General features: G+C 45.4%; 1 protein-coding gene across 14 annotated transcripts in view; it reads left to right on the top strand.

Moving 5' to 3' along the window:
- The window catches only part of UBR4 (ubiquitin protein ligase E3 component n-recognin 4), a 1,723,360-nt gene that overhangs the window by 890,341 nt on the left and 817,408 nt on the right, over positions 1 to 15,611 (top strand). For all 14 annotated transcript variants that reach the window (XM_086921716.1, XM_086921718.1, XM_086921717.1 and 11 more), the window contains one exon: positions 6,425 to 6,559. In XM_086921716.1, the coding sequence (XP_086777842.1) occupies positions 6,425 to 6,559 (135 nt within the window). The remainder of the gene's footprint in view (positions 1 to 6,424; positions 6,560 to 15,611) is intronic.

The raw sequence follows: 15,611 nt of genomic DNA, 5'->3' as shown, positions 1-15,611 counted from the left end.
CTTGTTTGTCTAAGCATTGGGAGTTTATGATGACCAATGAGACACTGATTGCTAGTCTGGTAGGGGATTTTTGGGTACTAAGATGAGTTTTGGCACACCCTAATTCACTGAGGTTTCAAGCCTCTATGCACAGTTCTGTCCGAGCACGGAATCCCTGCGACAACATACTTTTCTGGGTCGTCAGAATTTTCATCATTCGAGTCCCCGGTATAATGTTGAGCACCATGAGATATAGAGCCGCTGAGTGCATCCGAGATATTTGGGTCGCGAACGGCTCCCAAAGGTAACGTGTCGCTAGGGACAGCCTTTTTACTTGAGGTGCGAAGATCTCCCAATTGCTTTGAGGTGCTAGTACCACCAATATCGCTAGAGGTGCTAGGACCCCCTGTGCTCGCTGGGACGTGAGGAGTGGTATAATTAGACTTCTTGGTGCGTTTGCCGCTCACAGGTAAGCCATCACAGGGAGCCTCATCAGAGACATCCTCCTGAGAGAGAAGGGGTCTTTTATAAGGTGCGACCAGGGCAAGGGTCTCCAACATACAAGACTTCATCTCTCTTTGGATTAGAAGTCGAAACCCTTCTCTATCAAATTTAGGGAGTGCAGTATTATTCAATTCCGACTCAGTCAGATACATTTTCCATGTTAATATTCTTTATTTTTTAATTATTAAGTAATAATTATTCACCACCCCTTTTTTCTTAATTATATAAATTATATCTGGCTTATCAAAGGTAAGGTCTCAATTTTTCAATGCATGTATGGCTTTTTTAAAACCAGGAGTTCTACTTGCTAAATAGCCAATATATATAGCTTATCTAAAGGCAAGATCACTACTTGCCAACATAAATGGTTAATAGAAGGAAAGATCCCTATTTGCTCTTGAGGGGTAATAACAATTGTCAAATCAAGGGGTTTTCGTTAAAGATTCGCTGTAAATGGATCGAGCAGCTGATTTCCCAACTGTCGGTGTTAAAGGAGGAAAGTCCCTTGGCAAGACACGCACAAAGCGTGCCCCCTGCCAGGGATCTTTCCTCTAATGTGTGTCTTCGTGAAACGGGTCCGCTGCGGTGAACATTTCCAAATCACCGCGGGTGTGCTGGCGAATTAAGGCGAACGAAGGAGGAGAGCGGAGGCAATGTGCGCAGCGCTCATCCTTAAATACCGGCGAAAGTGTTGTAATCGCTCAGCTCACTCAAGCGCTAAGAGCAGGTGAGGCGCCTGATTTGACATAAGCGCTAGAGATATTGAACGTTACAGCGAGCGAGGGAGAGGTTAGTACCGCTCCCACCACGCTCGCAGGGGGGTGAGGGGAGGGGGGGGGGGGGCGTGACGATTAAAAATGCATAATAGCAGAGCAAAGTTATAAACAAACCATAAAATGGTAGAAAACCTGAAAGGGAAAAGTTAGATAGAAAACCTGAAAGGAAAGGTTAGATTAAACAGCACGTAGGTAGAAGGGAGAGGAGGATCTCCATAAATTGCAGACCATAGGGAGGGGAGGGGGGAGGGAGGAGGTGGGGATAAAGCCACCCTATCACGCAAACCCCCCAATACCTATCTAAATTGACAAAAAGGGCAATATTGGTGAAAATAAACAGAGAAGGTAGTAAGCTACTTCTCTGCTTGGAGCCGCATTTAAAAAGGCAGATGGTTGCTATGTTATGTCTTAGTTTATCTCAGTGTTCTTTTGGAACCTTTGTATTATGAGCCCTACTTTGTTTAATATCTATATGGAACCCCTGGCTCGCATAGTTGAGACTTACGGGGTGGGCATTGTTAGCTACGCTGATGACACCCAATTGATGTTCAAGCTTACGCCCGACCACAGAGAAGATGCCACCAACTTCTCCAACTGTCTTTCTTCCCTGGCAGCTTGGATGAACTGCAACTGCCTCCGCCTCAATGGCGATAAAACCGAGCTGCTGGTGGTAGGAAAATCTTCTTCTGCTTGGTCTCACATGTGGTGGCCTGCAGAATTAGGCAGTCCGCCTTGTCCTGTGGCTTCGGTGCGTAACTTGGGCATAATACTTGACTCAAACCTCTCATACATGCCTCATGTCAGCAAAGTCACAGCTAGGTGCTTCAGCGTTCTGAAGGTTCTTCGGAAGGTATTAGACCTCCTTCTCATGGGTTCCAGGAAGACCATTCTCCATGCCCTGGTAACCCCCCATCTGGACTATGGGAACGCCCTGCTACTAGGGTTAAGCAAAAAAGGACTTTACCAACTCCAGTGTGCTCAGAATGCCGCTGCGCGTCTTGTGCTCAAACTTTCTCGTAGAGCCTCAGGAAAATCTGCCTTGTCCAAACTCCACTGGCTCCCCATCAAGGAACGAATTAAATTTAAGCCCTTATGCTTAACCCACCGTATTGCCCATGGCACTGGTCCCGGATATCTTCAACGCCTTCTCACAATACATTGCCCCACCAGGAATTTGAGATCTTCTGGAACGATGTTGTTTAAAATCCCTAAAATCACCAGAGCCAGGATGGGTGGTTGTTTGTTCAGATACCTGGCTGCCAAGTGTTGGAACGAGCTCCCACTCGAGCTCCGCATGGAACCCCCTGAAACAGGTTTCGGGGAAAACTTAAAACTTTTCTTTTCCCACGTACCTAATCCACATCCTTTCCCTTGACCATGTCTAGCGAACCCGTGTTCCTCCCTTTGAGCTTCTTTGCAGTATTCAGCGCGGGGACACTCTGTTCTTTGAGTAACCAGGCGCTTTATAAATGGTTTATTATTATTATTATGACTCATGCGGCTGCTTGGAACTGCAATTAAAAGTCATTGCATAATGTGAGCCTCCGTGTCTTTAATGAAATATAGATTCTCTAGGCATGTTAATAGGAGATTCGCAATTTCCCTGCACAAACAATTTTCTTCCAATTGCAGGGCCGAACAGGCTGTGATACCCCAAATCTCACGAGGGGTGGGGGACGGGGGGGGGGGGTATACAGGGGGGGGCGGCAAGGGGCTTGCCACCCGTAGGAGATGGAAGGCTCAAAAGTGAGCCAACTGCTCAGACAGCTTATCCCTACGGTGTACTATGTTAGGTGCAATAGAGCCAGTGGAACTAAAGGTAACCCCCAAATAGGAGAAACTGCTAGGGCATAATAGAAGGTTGGGGCCAGATACAATGCTTAGGAGTCAGGTATACTTAGGACTGCATCCCAGACTTTTAAGAATTTGTGGAGAGATCAATGTTGGCCATAAAATGTATGAAGGAATTGACTAATTGGTGCAAGGCTTTTGGTGGCGAGCTATTAGGATGGTGGAGTCCCAGGAAAGCAGCACTGGGAGATGAATGCCCTTAATCATGTGGACGTCAGGCATACAGGTTGTGAGTTGTCAGCTAAGCTGGTTTATGTACATGATGAATAACTGAGGGGCGAGCACACACCATTGGCGAACCTCACGCTCAATGCCATTTTCTGCTTATTCCCATTCTGCCCAATAACCATAGCCTTTGTATTTGAGTGCAGGATGCCAATAGATGGACACGTGTCACATCCAACCCCTTTTCGGATAGGAGATGCCCCAGCTTGGATCAGTTCACACAGTGAAAGCCATGGACAAGTCCATAGAGGCGAGATATAGTGGTGCCTTTTAGGCCGCTCTGTATTTTCCTATGATTAGTTTCAGGCATTGTTCTATGGTGCCTATTTTGCTGTGTAAGCCATAGTGACAAGCGTTTAGGATCTTACTTATGGTGCTGGGGCTACCGGATTGAGGGTTTCTGCACATTCCGAGTCGATAGAACATCTGGGGTCAAAATTATTGTTTTTATAATAGTCTTGTATGCTATTTTCTGTATCACAAACTAGTCTACTTCTTGAAACCAACACTCAATTTTATGTTACAACCCAGTTTAAAACAGAATTTGCCATCTCTGTTCTCAACTCCACCAAAGGTAATCAATTGAAAGTTGGGTCTAAGGGGTGACTAAGTCTTGAAAGAAGAGAGCCTAACAACCCTTTCATCCGGTTGCACATATCAATATGTCAAGTTCTCGCATCATCCATGCAGACTCAAAACATCTAATTACAAGAGGGCAACTTAGCTAGAAGATTTCCATTCACCAACCAATCATCAACTTATTAGGCCAATGAGCAAGTCACACACAGTCATAGCCTGGCAAATAAAGAATAAATGGTTGTCATCCACAGTAGCATCCCCTCTAGACCTTGCACAATCTGAGACCTCTCTTTTTAACCTTTATTTTGCGCTGTTCCGCTTGGGATCCTTTGTGTACTACTACTACCTCCACTAGTCTCTCACAGACTAGTTCTCCTGTTCTCTTCTATTCTCTTTCACAGCACTACTTCATTGTCTTTGGAGTTAGCCAGGAGCCACACAGTGACAGTACGCAATCCGGGCTCCTGAGAATTCTAGTGCAGACATATGCAGATGCCTCACCTAAGAGACAGTGATGCTCCACTAAGATTCTATATGCCATAGAAACATCCAATATGGATCAGCTGTGTGATTATTTTCCCTTTTATCTCTTCTATTCTTTAGTGTTTTCTCCCTATGCATCAGTAGTCATACCAGAAATAGATTCACATGGAGAATGAGGGGGGTTTGTTCAAGCTGCCCTGAAATTAAACAAATTCTTAACTCTTCATACAAGTGGGCTAGTATTATGATGCTTGTCGTCTGAGCAGAACCATTTGGGAAATTGAGATTTCTTTCTCTCCATAGACCGAAGAACTGCTCCAATTTGCTCACTGAGACTGAGCAGGTTTGTAATCAGTCCTGCAGTGTTGAGGCTGAGTTTCAAAGCTAGTGCAGTTTGCTCTTCCTTCAGCCACAAAGGCATCAGTTCTAAGGCAGAAGTGGTTTTTTTGCCGAAGAGTTCAGCAGCAGCACCGGTTAAGAAGCTAAGACTCATCTGACAAAGTGAACCCCCATTCTATCGGACAAAGGCAATAGGGGAAAAGGTGTCTCTGTTCACAAATCCTTCAGGAGGTTTTCTGCTATTTTTTAATCTACTGAACAGAACGTTCACTCAGACCCCCTTCTGAAAGAGGCAGAAGGTGGTCTTCCCTAGCCACCACTGCACTTGGATGAAGAACTGTAGTTAAGCCTGCAAGTGCCAGTGATCTGTAACACTTTCTGGAGATGTCTTTCATACTTCTCATTGTGTGTCCTCGGAGACATTTTACATCTTTGCTATTGTTCTAAGATCTGTTGACGTGGTAGATGGTTCCCTTTAATTAGAGGAGCTCAAGTCACCCTGTATTGAAGAAGATCGAGCTGCCTTTGAGCCAGGTGGCTGAACTTATCCTGTCCTGTAACCAGGCTTTGGCATATCCAGTTTGTGAGAAACAATCCTCCTGTCCTGACTTAGTTACAAGAGTTGTGAAAAAGCATTGCCCACCCTCAAATGGCAATTATTGCAGCAGTCATTCCCGAAGTGCACACATGACATGCCTAAGCGTTTTCCCATATCATGATGGTAGAGGCTAGTTCCCTTATTGTGAGAAATCCAAGGTAAACTGCTTTGGGAGGCTGGTATCCCTCTTACACTGTGCTTGACATTCCTGCTAGCCAGATGCATGTTCATTTTGTTGCAGTTGTCTTTGGAAGGGTCACTGCTTGTCACTGACCACATACAATAGACATTGCAGGAATCATATCTACTAGGCTAAACATAGATCTAACATTTCTTTGGGGCGTAACTGGACTCTGATAACTAAATTTGTTTAGTGAGGTCTGCTACTGTTTGCTCTATTGGAGTTCAATCTAAAGTTGCTGGCTTGAGTAGGTTTGTAAAGAAGAAAGATCAAGAAATGCATTATACATATTTGTGACATTGATAAAGGCTATAATTCGTGCAAAAATGGCTTCACGAGGTATTTACTTGAAGCTATTGGCTTACCCGGTTTTGAACTGTTGTTTTTTAATGTAGGATTTCTTTAACAGTAAAAACGTGTTAGACATGTTGCTACCCCTAGAAGTGACAGAGTAGGATGTGTAGAACACTGGGAAAAAAAAATCCCATCATGACATAAGAAATAGTCCTCCATTAACTCAAATATCTAGCGAGTGCTGTATCTCTTGGTTGATTAGGGTGAACCTTAGACCGGTCTGTCCTTTAAAATAGTATGTTCAGTGTATGGTAATGAGACCAGTGCCAGGCAAAAAGGATACATTGTAGCAACTTTACTTTTGATTTGTGGCACTGTGTGTTAGTGACTCTGACTCTAAATGCAATATTTGCAACACAAGGTAGGTGCATTTGAATTATTGAATTATAACTTATCAGTTTTTTTATTGTATGTGTTGATAGATTCCACTGTTTATATTTTGCTTTCTTGTACATAATTTATATTTCTCAAGTAGCTATTTTCTTTCTATGAACCACCTTGTTTCCAATTCTTTCTTCTTTTTGTATTTAAATAAACCTCTCTCTCCTCTGATAGGAAAAGAGCAAGGCGTCTGCTCTGGAGCTAGCTACGGTTCTGCTGTCTATGCCAACGCCATCCAGTGTCCAACAACAGACCAAGAGTCTACTAGCAAGTTTGCACAGCAGCCGCTCAGCGTATCATAATCACAAGGCAGGTCTTTTTTTCTGTTAAAGAAAGGGTCAAAGTAAGCTAAGTTCTGCTAACCTTATCTACCAACAATGTGTGGGAGTGTATCAAAGAGCAAATGTGAAGTCTTTTTTTTTTTTAAGACTAGGTCTGCAAAGTATTTAGCACCTGAAAATAGCACCAGTTACACAATGTCTTATAGCCTTAAACTTTGTTAATGTTTAAGGTGCATTTAAGTAGTTCTACGCTTTTGATCAGACTTATGCAGATAATGTAATGTTCCACAATCACCTTTCATTAGCACTTAGACTCCTGGCCTCCAAATGAAAAATTTAAATAGTGAAATTCCCATTTGTTACACAGGAAAGAAGCCCAGACTCCAATACTTTATTATTTCTCAGCCTTTTCCTTATCTAGGATTGCCACTGATCCTACAAGATGTACAGCCTCTCGCTTTTGACTTAAAACATTAAAGTAATAAACCAATTAACAGTTCCATTACTATATTATTTTCTCTGCCCTAACACCAGTAAAACAACAACAAAAACGCCTATAGAGACAGATTATTGGTGCTGCATCCATAGTCTCAGAAAATGTGCCCTGTTAAATGTCAATTATTCAGACAGCAGCAGCATGACTACAAAGATTCATCCCCCATACCTCCTAGAAAAAAGGTTGACCCGCTTTACTGGTGTAGGTAGGGCATTACATCAAAGGGGCTTCCTATAATCATAGGATTATGCACATACATCTGATGTAATAAACATAGCTTACACTGTTTTGTGTATAATGACAACTCCTAAATATAGAAAGTCACTAATAGGTGTGAGGGCATGTTTTGTTATTGCTCCAAATTATGGAATTTGATTCCACAATATTATAAGACGGGTACCTCATTCATTGGTTCTTAAAAGACCCTGAAGTTCACATATCTCCAGCATCAGATCTTTCATTGATTTGAATGCTTGAATCATTCACTGTCTTCAGTCTGGGAATCCCCAGTAATTTTAAATGGCATTAAGATGCAGTGCAGAGGGAGATCAGCTCCCTCTGCACTGCACCTAAAAACCCTGAAGGAAAAAAGAAACGCCTACTTCAGGAAAATAAAGCGCTCAAAATCAGACTTCTTCAGCCTCCAGCTCGACCAAGCAAAAAAACGTCCGAGAAAACTGTTTGAGCTAATCAGTACACAATCCAAGGAGCAACCCCAACCACTCAGCCCTATGCGCGAAGCCTCCTCCTGTGAAGACTTCGCTGCTTTCTTTATCCAAAAAACTGACAACATAAAGAGTGATCTCCTCATTGACGCAAGCCTCTACTCCAAACCCCACTGTAAACCCACTGAACCAAAAAACAATGCTTCATGGTCATCCTTTGACACCTACTCTGAAGAAGAAATTGGCAACCTGCTCAGCACATTGAAACCTTCCAATCACCTCACGGACCCCCTCCCTGCTAACGCTGTCAAAGACTTCACCCCTTTGCTCCTTCCACTCTGGACTAAAATTATCAACAGCTCACTTCAACAAGGAACCATCCCTGACTCCCTCAAAGTTGGACAAGTCACAACTTTACTAAAGGAACCTACAGCCGACCCATCTAGATCAAAATGATACCTGCCTCCTCATCCTTCTTGATCTCTCATCAGCATTCGACACCGTCAAACATGAGAATTTACTCAATCTTTTAAACACAAGAATGGGTCTATCTGGGACTGTTCTCAAGTGGTTCGCTTCCTTCCTACACAACAGGTCGCAGAAATTCAAGAGCAACAACCTGATGTCCGCGCCAATACCTGTATCGTTAGGTGTCCCCCAAGGATCCTCCCTATCCCCAACGTTGTTCAACCTAGTTATGGAACCGCTCACCACCTTGCTACAAGCATCCATCTGGACTCATAATCTCACTCTCTCCTATCCTGTGATCACCCCTTGTATCTGGTCTGACCATTACTTGATCGATACAGTGATCACAGTCAGAGGGTGCAGTAAGGTCCCTCCCATGGCCGGTGGGACTGCCCGTAAATGGAGCACTCTCGACTCTCAGGCATTCCTTTCATTCTTGGCTGAGACTCGCCCTTCGTCATCTAAAACTGCGACTGTCCACACTCTGGAGGAAGATCTTACTGGCTGGATCATCAAAGCTAGTGATCGCTTTGCCCCTCCCTCCAGCTTCCCTCGTTCCCGGCACAGTAAGTCCCACAAGTGGTTCAACTCCACCCTGAAAGCTCAGCAACTCGAACTGCGCCAAACGGAGCGTAGGTGGAGACGCAATTATCTGCCCATCGACAGAGAGCTATACATCGCTGCAAGAAAAAAATATAAAGATGCTATTATTACAGCAAAAGCTCTTCACATCTCGGAAAGGATTCTCACTGCTCATAACAAATCTCAGGAGATCTTTTCAATCATGAGGGAGCTTACGTCTGATGCAAGGACTCTTCCTTCTCAGACCCCGACGCAAGAATCTTGCAATGCCTTAAATAATTCCTTTATTGAAAAAATTGCCAAGATCAAGAACACGATTCCTTTAGTCCTCCCTGATGATATGCCAGCCTCCCCCCCTGAAAACCCGCTTTCCTTGCTCTCTCTCCCTGCCCTCGACCCCAGTACTCTGGCTAAACTTGTTGCTCGAGTCAAATCTGGCTCACCTAATGATTGCTATCCTCCCTCTGTCTTTCGTGACATCTGCCTGTCCTTACCGGACTGCATCTTGCCTTTATTAAATGCCTCATTGGAGGCAGGAGTAGTACCTAATTCCTTCAAGGAGGCTGTCCTCGTGCCTTTACTGAAGAAGCCTGGAGCTGACCCGGATGACCTTGCCAACTATCGGCCTATCTCTCTCTTGCCCTACCTATCCAAACTCCTGGAGGCACATGTTACTAGCTGCCTATCTGAATTCATCGAGTGTTCCAACTTTCTCGAACCTAATCAGGCTGGGTTCAGACCAGCCCATTCCACCGAGGCTGTGATCCTGGCAGTTATGGATACGCTTAGGGCTAATGCCGATAAAGGGACATCACAGGCGCTTGTCTTATTGGATCTGTCGGCTGCGTTCGACACGGTGGACCACGACATCCTCATCCACCGTGCCGAGCAAGCCGGCATCCGAGGCCTGGCTTCTGCCTGGCTCAAATCTTTCCTGTCGGGCAGAATGCAGGCGGTCCGGCTTGGTCCCTTCACAGCCACACAGGTCCCATCCATCTGCGGAGTGCCTCAGGGATCATCCCTGTCCCCTCTGCTTTTTAATCTTTATCTTCAGCCTCTTATTTTCTCCTTGAAGAGGTGGAATATCACCGTATTCAACTATGCAGACGATCTGCAAATCATTTTTCCGCTTAACACCCCCAATGCAGCCCTCGATTGTCAAGCAGTGATGCTACACATCCAACATTGGATGAATTACCACCAGCTGAAATTGAACCCGGGGAAGACCGAGTTGATCCTTCCAGGAAATAGTCTCACTCACTGGGGCCCACAGTTCTGGCCAACTGAGCTTGGCTCCCCGCCCATCCCGGCTAAGTCAGCAAAGAGCCTCAGGGTCATAATTGACTCGGAGCTCTTTCTTAAGCCTCAGGTTGGTGCGGTTGTGTCCTCATGTATGTTCCAGCTCAGAAAAATCAGGAAAGTTTCCCATCTCCTGACACCAGAGGCCCTGATATAAGTCCTGATCGCCCTGGTGCTCTCCCGCCTGGATTTTTCAAACTCCCTGTACTACGGCCTACCTAAATTCCTCCTTAATAGGCTCCAGATTGTACTGAACCAAGCGGCAAGGCTGGCCTATAAAACCCCGAAGTGGCAATCCGCGAGACCACTTCTTCACAGACTCCACTGGTTGCCGGTGGAGCAGAGGACTGCATTTAAGATCGGCTGTCTGACCTTCAAAGCTGTGTTCGGGACCTCCCCTGCCTTCCTCAAATCACTGGTCATCCCTTACCGTCAGGTACGCAATCTTCGTTCCTCCCATCGCCTCTTGCTAGCTGTCCCTGCTACCAAACTAAAAAAAAACGGCGGTCGTAGATTTGCCTACCTTGCCCCCGCCTTCTGGAACCAGTTACCTCTCCCTCTTAAATCTGCCAATTCCCTTCTGGCTTTTAGAAAACTCCTAAAAACTCACCTCTTCACACAGACTGGCTAGACCCCCGTATCTCCATCTCATTGGCACTCAGCCAGCGCCAGGAAACCTCTCGGTGTCGGTGCGCTATACAAGAATCCCCTAAAATAAGAATGTACTCTTTCACATGTACGCCAATGACACCCAACTATATCTCAAATTACAATCACCCAAAGACATTTTACTGCTGAACTCAACGATCAGAAGCACCCAAGCCTGGCTTGCTGACAATCATCTCAAACTCAATGCTTTGAAAACAGAGTTCCTACTGATCTCGCCTCCCGCGAAGATCTCTACCACTCAACTTTGGCTTAAACACCTAACTGCACTCACTGTCCAAACCACTATCGTGGACTCAGCAAAATCTTTAGGCATAACACTCGACACCAATCTCAACATGCAGCAACATATCAGCAAGGCAACTAAGGGAGCGAACTACCAAATCAATACCCTGAGGAAACTTAAACCCTTCCTCCCAGCCAAATACTTCCAAACTGCAGTACAAGCACTAGTCATCCCTCGAATAGCATACGGCAACATCGCCCTCTGCGGTCTCCCTTTAACTACTACTGCACCCCTAAGAGCTTCTCTAAACCCCCGCCGAGTCCAGCTAGCAAAGTGAGAAATCTAGGCGTCATCTTCGATGCTGGCCTCAATTTTATGGCACATGCGAATAAAACTGCAGCTTCAGCTCATATGAAATTGAGAATGATTAGGAAAATACTACCTTTCCTACCGAACACGGCCGGGAAAACACTGGTCAGCTCACTAGTCCTGTCCTCCTTGGACTATTGTAACGCTCTATTCTTAAATGCCCAAGTCCGAGTGACAAATAAGATGCAGTCAATCCAAAATGCAGCCGCACGAATGCTGGCTGGGATCCCCAAGTTCGCACCAGTTACAAACATCATTAGGGATCTCCATTGGCTCCCGATACGCAGCCGTATTAAATTCAAATCGCTGTGTATTGTTTACAAGTCACTCAATAATCAAGGTCCCCACTTTCTCAAACAGAATCTTCTCCATCATGTCCCAACCCGATCTCTTCGTTCCTCTATTCAGAACTTCTTGGCTGTGCCTTGCACTAGAACAGTCACCTGGGGCGACAGGCGTTTCCTGGTTGCCGCCCCTAGACTCTGGAACACCCTTCCTGCACATATCCGAGCAAGTCCCTCCCTGTTCACATTCCGCAAACAGCTAAAGACGTGGTTATTTGACCAATAGCCTTGTATATCTTCTTTACCCCAGTTGCTGATCCATCCCTTAACTAGCGCCGAGACGCCCACGGGTATTCGCCGCGCTCTACAAATGTCAATAAATAAATAAACGCTGCAGCGAGACTCATCACTGGGTCAAAAAAACACTAGCACATCTCCCCTGACTTGAAATCCCTGAACTGGCTGCCTTTTGAAGCCAGAATTCATCTGAAAATTGCCTGCATGACACACAAGGCTGTACACCTGAGCTCACCCGGATACCTCACCCAGAAGCTGACAATCTCTGGCGGCTCTAGAAACACTAGAGGCTCAAACAATCTCCTGCTAAAACCTCGAAGATTCCGGAAGGAAAAAACTTATAAACGCTCCTTCTCAGGAATGGCACCCAGGATCTGGAACTCACTCCCTCCTGAAACCAGGCTTATCTCCTCCATCACACTCTTTAAAAAAGAAGTAAAAGCTATCCTCATGGCTAAATACACTTGAACTATTAACGTGGATTTTTAAACTCTCTGCAGCGATCTGTATTATCTGCTCGATCCCTGCGATTATCTGTATTATTTGTATTGTTGACTTACCGGACTGTCTATGCTCACACTTACTTGTACTACTTGCATTGTTGATGTATCTGTTTTACTGTGCCTATTACCTACAATTACGCTATACCTAATGGCCTGTTATTCACTCTCCTGATTGTATCCCCTGCTCTGTAAAGCGCTCTGATATCTGCAAAGATCTTGTTCGTGCTATATAAAACTTTCAAAATAAATAAATTAAACAATGTTAAAATAGCCATAGGCCCAACAATAGTGTTTGTTTACTAGCACATCTGCCTCATTTGGAACAACCCCAACTGGTGGAAGTGCTGGGCTCTGTATCCCCCCACACACACACCCCGAATGACCACCCCGAGTGTGAGGGAATCCCAGAGGAGAATTTGCTCTCACCTGTGTTTGACTTTTTCTGATAGAGACTTCTAACCACAAATTCCTCACCATTTTAATATTCCCTAGGCCTCAAACTGAATCAGGTAACTGTTTTCAGCAGCTCCTCTGCACACTGGTAGGTGGCGACGTACGGCTCTGCACTAATGCCAGTCTCTTCTGAAAATTCCATGCAGAACTTCTATAGGTGCCACTCCTATGCGTTGATGTTGGTTCCTTTCTTTACACATCCCCAAACGTGGATTGAAGCTTCATCTTTTTTTTTTTTGAGACAAGCTACCTCAAAAAATAATTCCATATGCAATATAAATGTCGCCTCCCTAAATGACACCTTTTAAGCCATATAAAGAATGTCACAAACAAATGTCTGTGACAGATCCTCAACAGGTTTCCTGTATTACATGAGGTAGAGCTAAGCCCTCAAGGTCTGCAGTGACTGCGCATCGAAGTACCTGAAGGCCATACGAGACTGCGAGGTGGAACTTTGTTGACTTGCACCGCAACACTCCATGAGGAGACGGGTCCAATTTGAAGGGTTGGTCCTGGCCCCGTTCACGGTCCAGAAGTTGCAGGGGTCATTCCCATATTTTTCAGCATTGTGTTCCATATCTTTGGGTAAGTGGGAGAGAAAAACAGGGAAAATCCAAGCCGGGCTTGACCCCTTCCTGAAACTCACAATCTCCAGAGCAAATGCAAGCGTGTTGCCACTCCTCTCAATCTTGCTTCTGAAGTTGGTTGACCTTGAAGCCCATGGTACACCTTGACCCGAACAACGAAAGGTTCCTGAGCTATCTGCGATACCGAGGAAGGGTAAAGCGTTCCACAGTGCCATGATCAGACTCTCTCTGGCTTGCCTATGGCCTCCAAGGAGCTGAGAGGCCCCCCCCATCTGGGATACCACCCACGGGTTCACCCTGGTGCCAGTTTGACCCTCTGAATCCTCTACTGTTCTTCCTCAGGAACTTGCACCGACTCTGTCTCTGGTGCCATGCTCCAAGCCTCAAGGTGCAAAACACGGTGCCTATTTTGCTCTCTGACTCAGTCATTGCCTCTACGACCTTGACCAAGGTTGCAAGAGCTTTCCGTCAACGTCTTATCTAGCCCCCCAACTTGATGTACCATCACCATCACAAGCAAGAACACCTATGTTGCATTCCTTATTTTTGTTCAGATTCCGCTAACAATTCTGAAGCTGTTAATGAGATAGGTCAACCATACCATGAAGAAAATTGTTAATTTGACCTTCAAGAAGCACTGGCACTTCACCTGAGCCAGGACTCCTTTCACCCTCCGGTCCTGCCTCTGAGGAAAGTGCTTAATATGCAATGGTCATGCGTTGGGCAGCCAAAGTTCTTGATTTCCTGCTCCTCACCATATTAGGCAAAACCAGTGTCTTCATTGAAGTTTGGAAGCCGAGAGAAACCACTGTTGAGCCCCTTCTACATTTTATCAATGCCCTCAATAATACCCTCATAGGGGCTTCTTCCAATCCTTGCTCTGGCAGATTGCATGACCCCAGAACCATCTATGTCAGTTGCCTGTTGAGCTGCTATTCCTTTGAGATTCAGGTGCTCAAGTCCTCCAAGGTGTCCCGGAAGGCCTCTGACCTGTTCTCACCCAAGCTATACAGGATGGTTCTGACTCTGCCAAATTCACAATCTGTGGCCTAGACACCACTGGTTCCATCAGGAGCGAATTTGGCACCAGCGTCACAATTTGTTGCCATGCCTAGCTGTGGTTGACTGTTTTTTTTTTTAGGCAATCTCCAGTTGCCCCTTGTGGACATGCCCCTTAAAAGAATTTGCCTTTTTGGAGACCAGGCTGATTCCGCTCAGTGAGAGCTAGGCCACTGCATGCTCCCTGGGCGTAACTGCCCTGCCTCGCCAGCTGCATCATCCCTATTGATCTATTTGTGCTTCGGCAAAGGCAACTCATACCAGAGCCACTGCAACCTCAGCAGGTCTTGTCGGCCCTAGACCCTGGAGACTTGATCGTGGCATTGGACCTGCAGGATGACTGTTTCCGTATACCTGTCCTACAGGCCCACCAGCGCTACCTGATGGTCATGGTGGGACAGGAACATTTCCATTTCGATGTGCTCCCGTTTGATCTCAACTGTGTCCCTCAGGTTTTCACAGAAGTAATGATGTTGGTGGCAGAGGGCACCACATCTTCAGAGGTCAGGGGTCACGGTCTACCCCTACCTACACAACTGCCTTTTGAAGATGGGCTTGCCCCAGGCAGCTGTTAACTATCTCCAAACATTATTGGGTTCACTGTCATTATACCAAAATGACACCTGACTCCTTTGAAGATACTCCTTTTCATTGGAACTATTCTAGAAACGATCAGATTTTGTACCTTTTCACCAGATCATTTGGACTATGATCCACGTGTTTCAGACTCTGTCATGGATCTCAGTGAATGACTCCGAGGATGCTGGTCATCAGACTGGCAATTCTAATAGGTCATGCCTTTCTGAACAGGACAGGTAAGTGGACCTCCATGTATATTGCAAAATGATAATCCACAAAGTTTTGTTTATTGTTGGAAGAGAAGCATTGCTTTGGGATTGGGCCATAGATCAACTGCAGTATATCTTCCGGAAATAGGGCCATCCAACTCTTGATGTTTTTGACATCTTACAGAACAAGAAACCCTGCATTTGCATGGTCAGCCTGGACTTTACTGCTTTCCCTCCTTTGAGGCATCCCTCTGTGTCGTAGGAGCTAAAGACTGTACTTAGTCAGTTGATCATCCCTCCCTCAAACTAGTTGATTGAGTTTTATAAATTAAATCACA

Source organism: Lissotriton vulgaris, chromosome 5 (genome assembly GCF_964263255.1).
Source record: "Lissotriton vulgaris chromosome 5, aLisVul1.2, whole genome shotgun sequence".
NCBI lineage: Eukaryota > Metazoa > Chordata > Amphibia > Caudata > Salamandridae > Lissotriton > Lissotriton vulgaris.
This window is presented reverse-complemented; position numbering and strand designations above follow the sequence as displayed.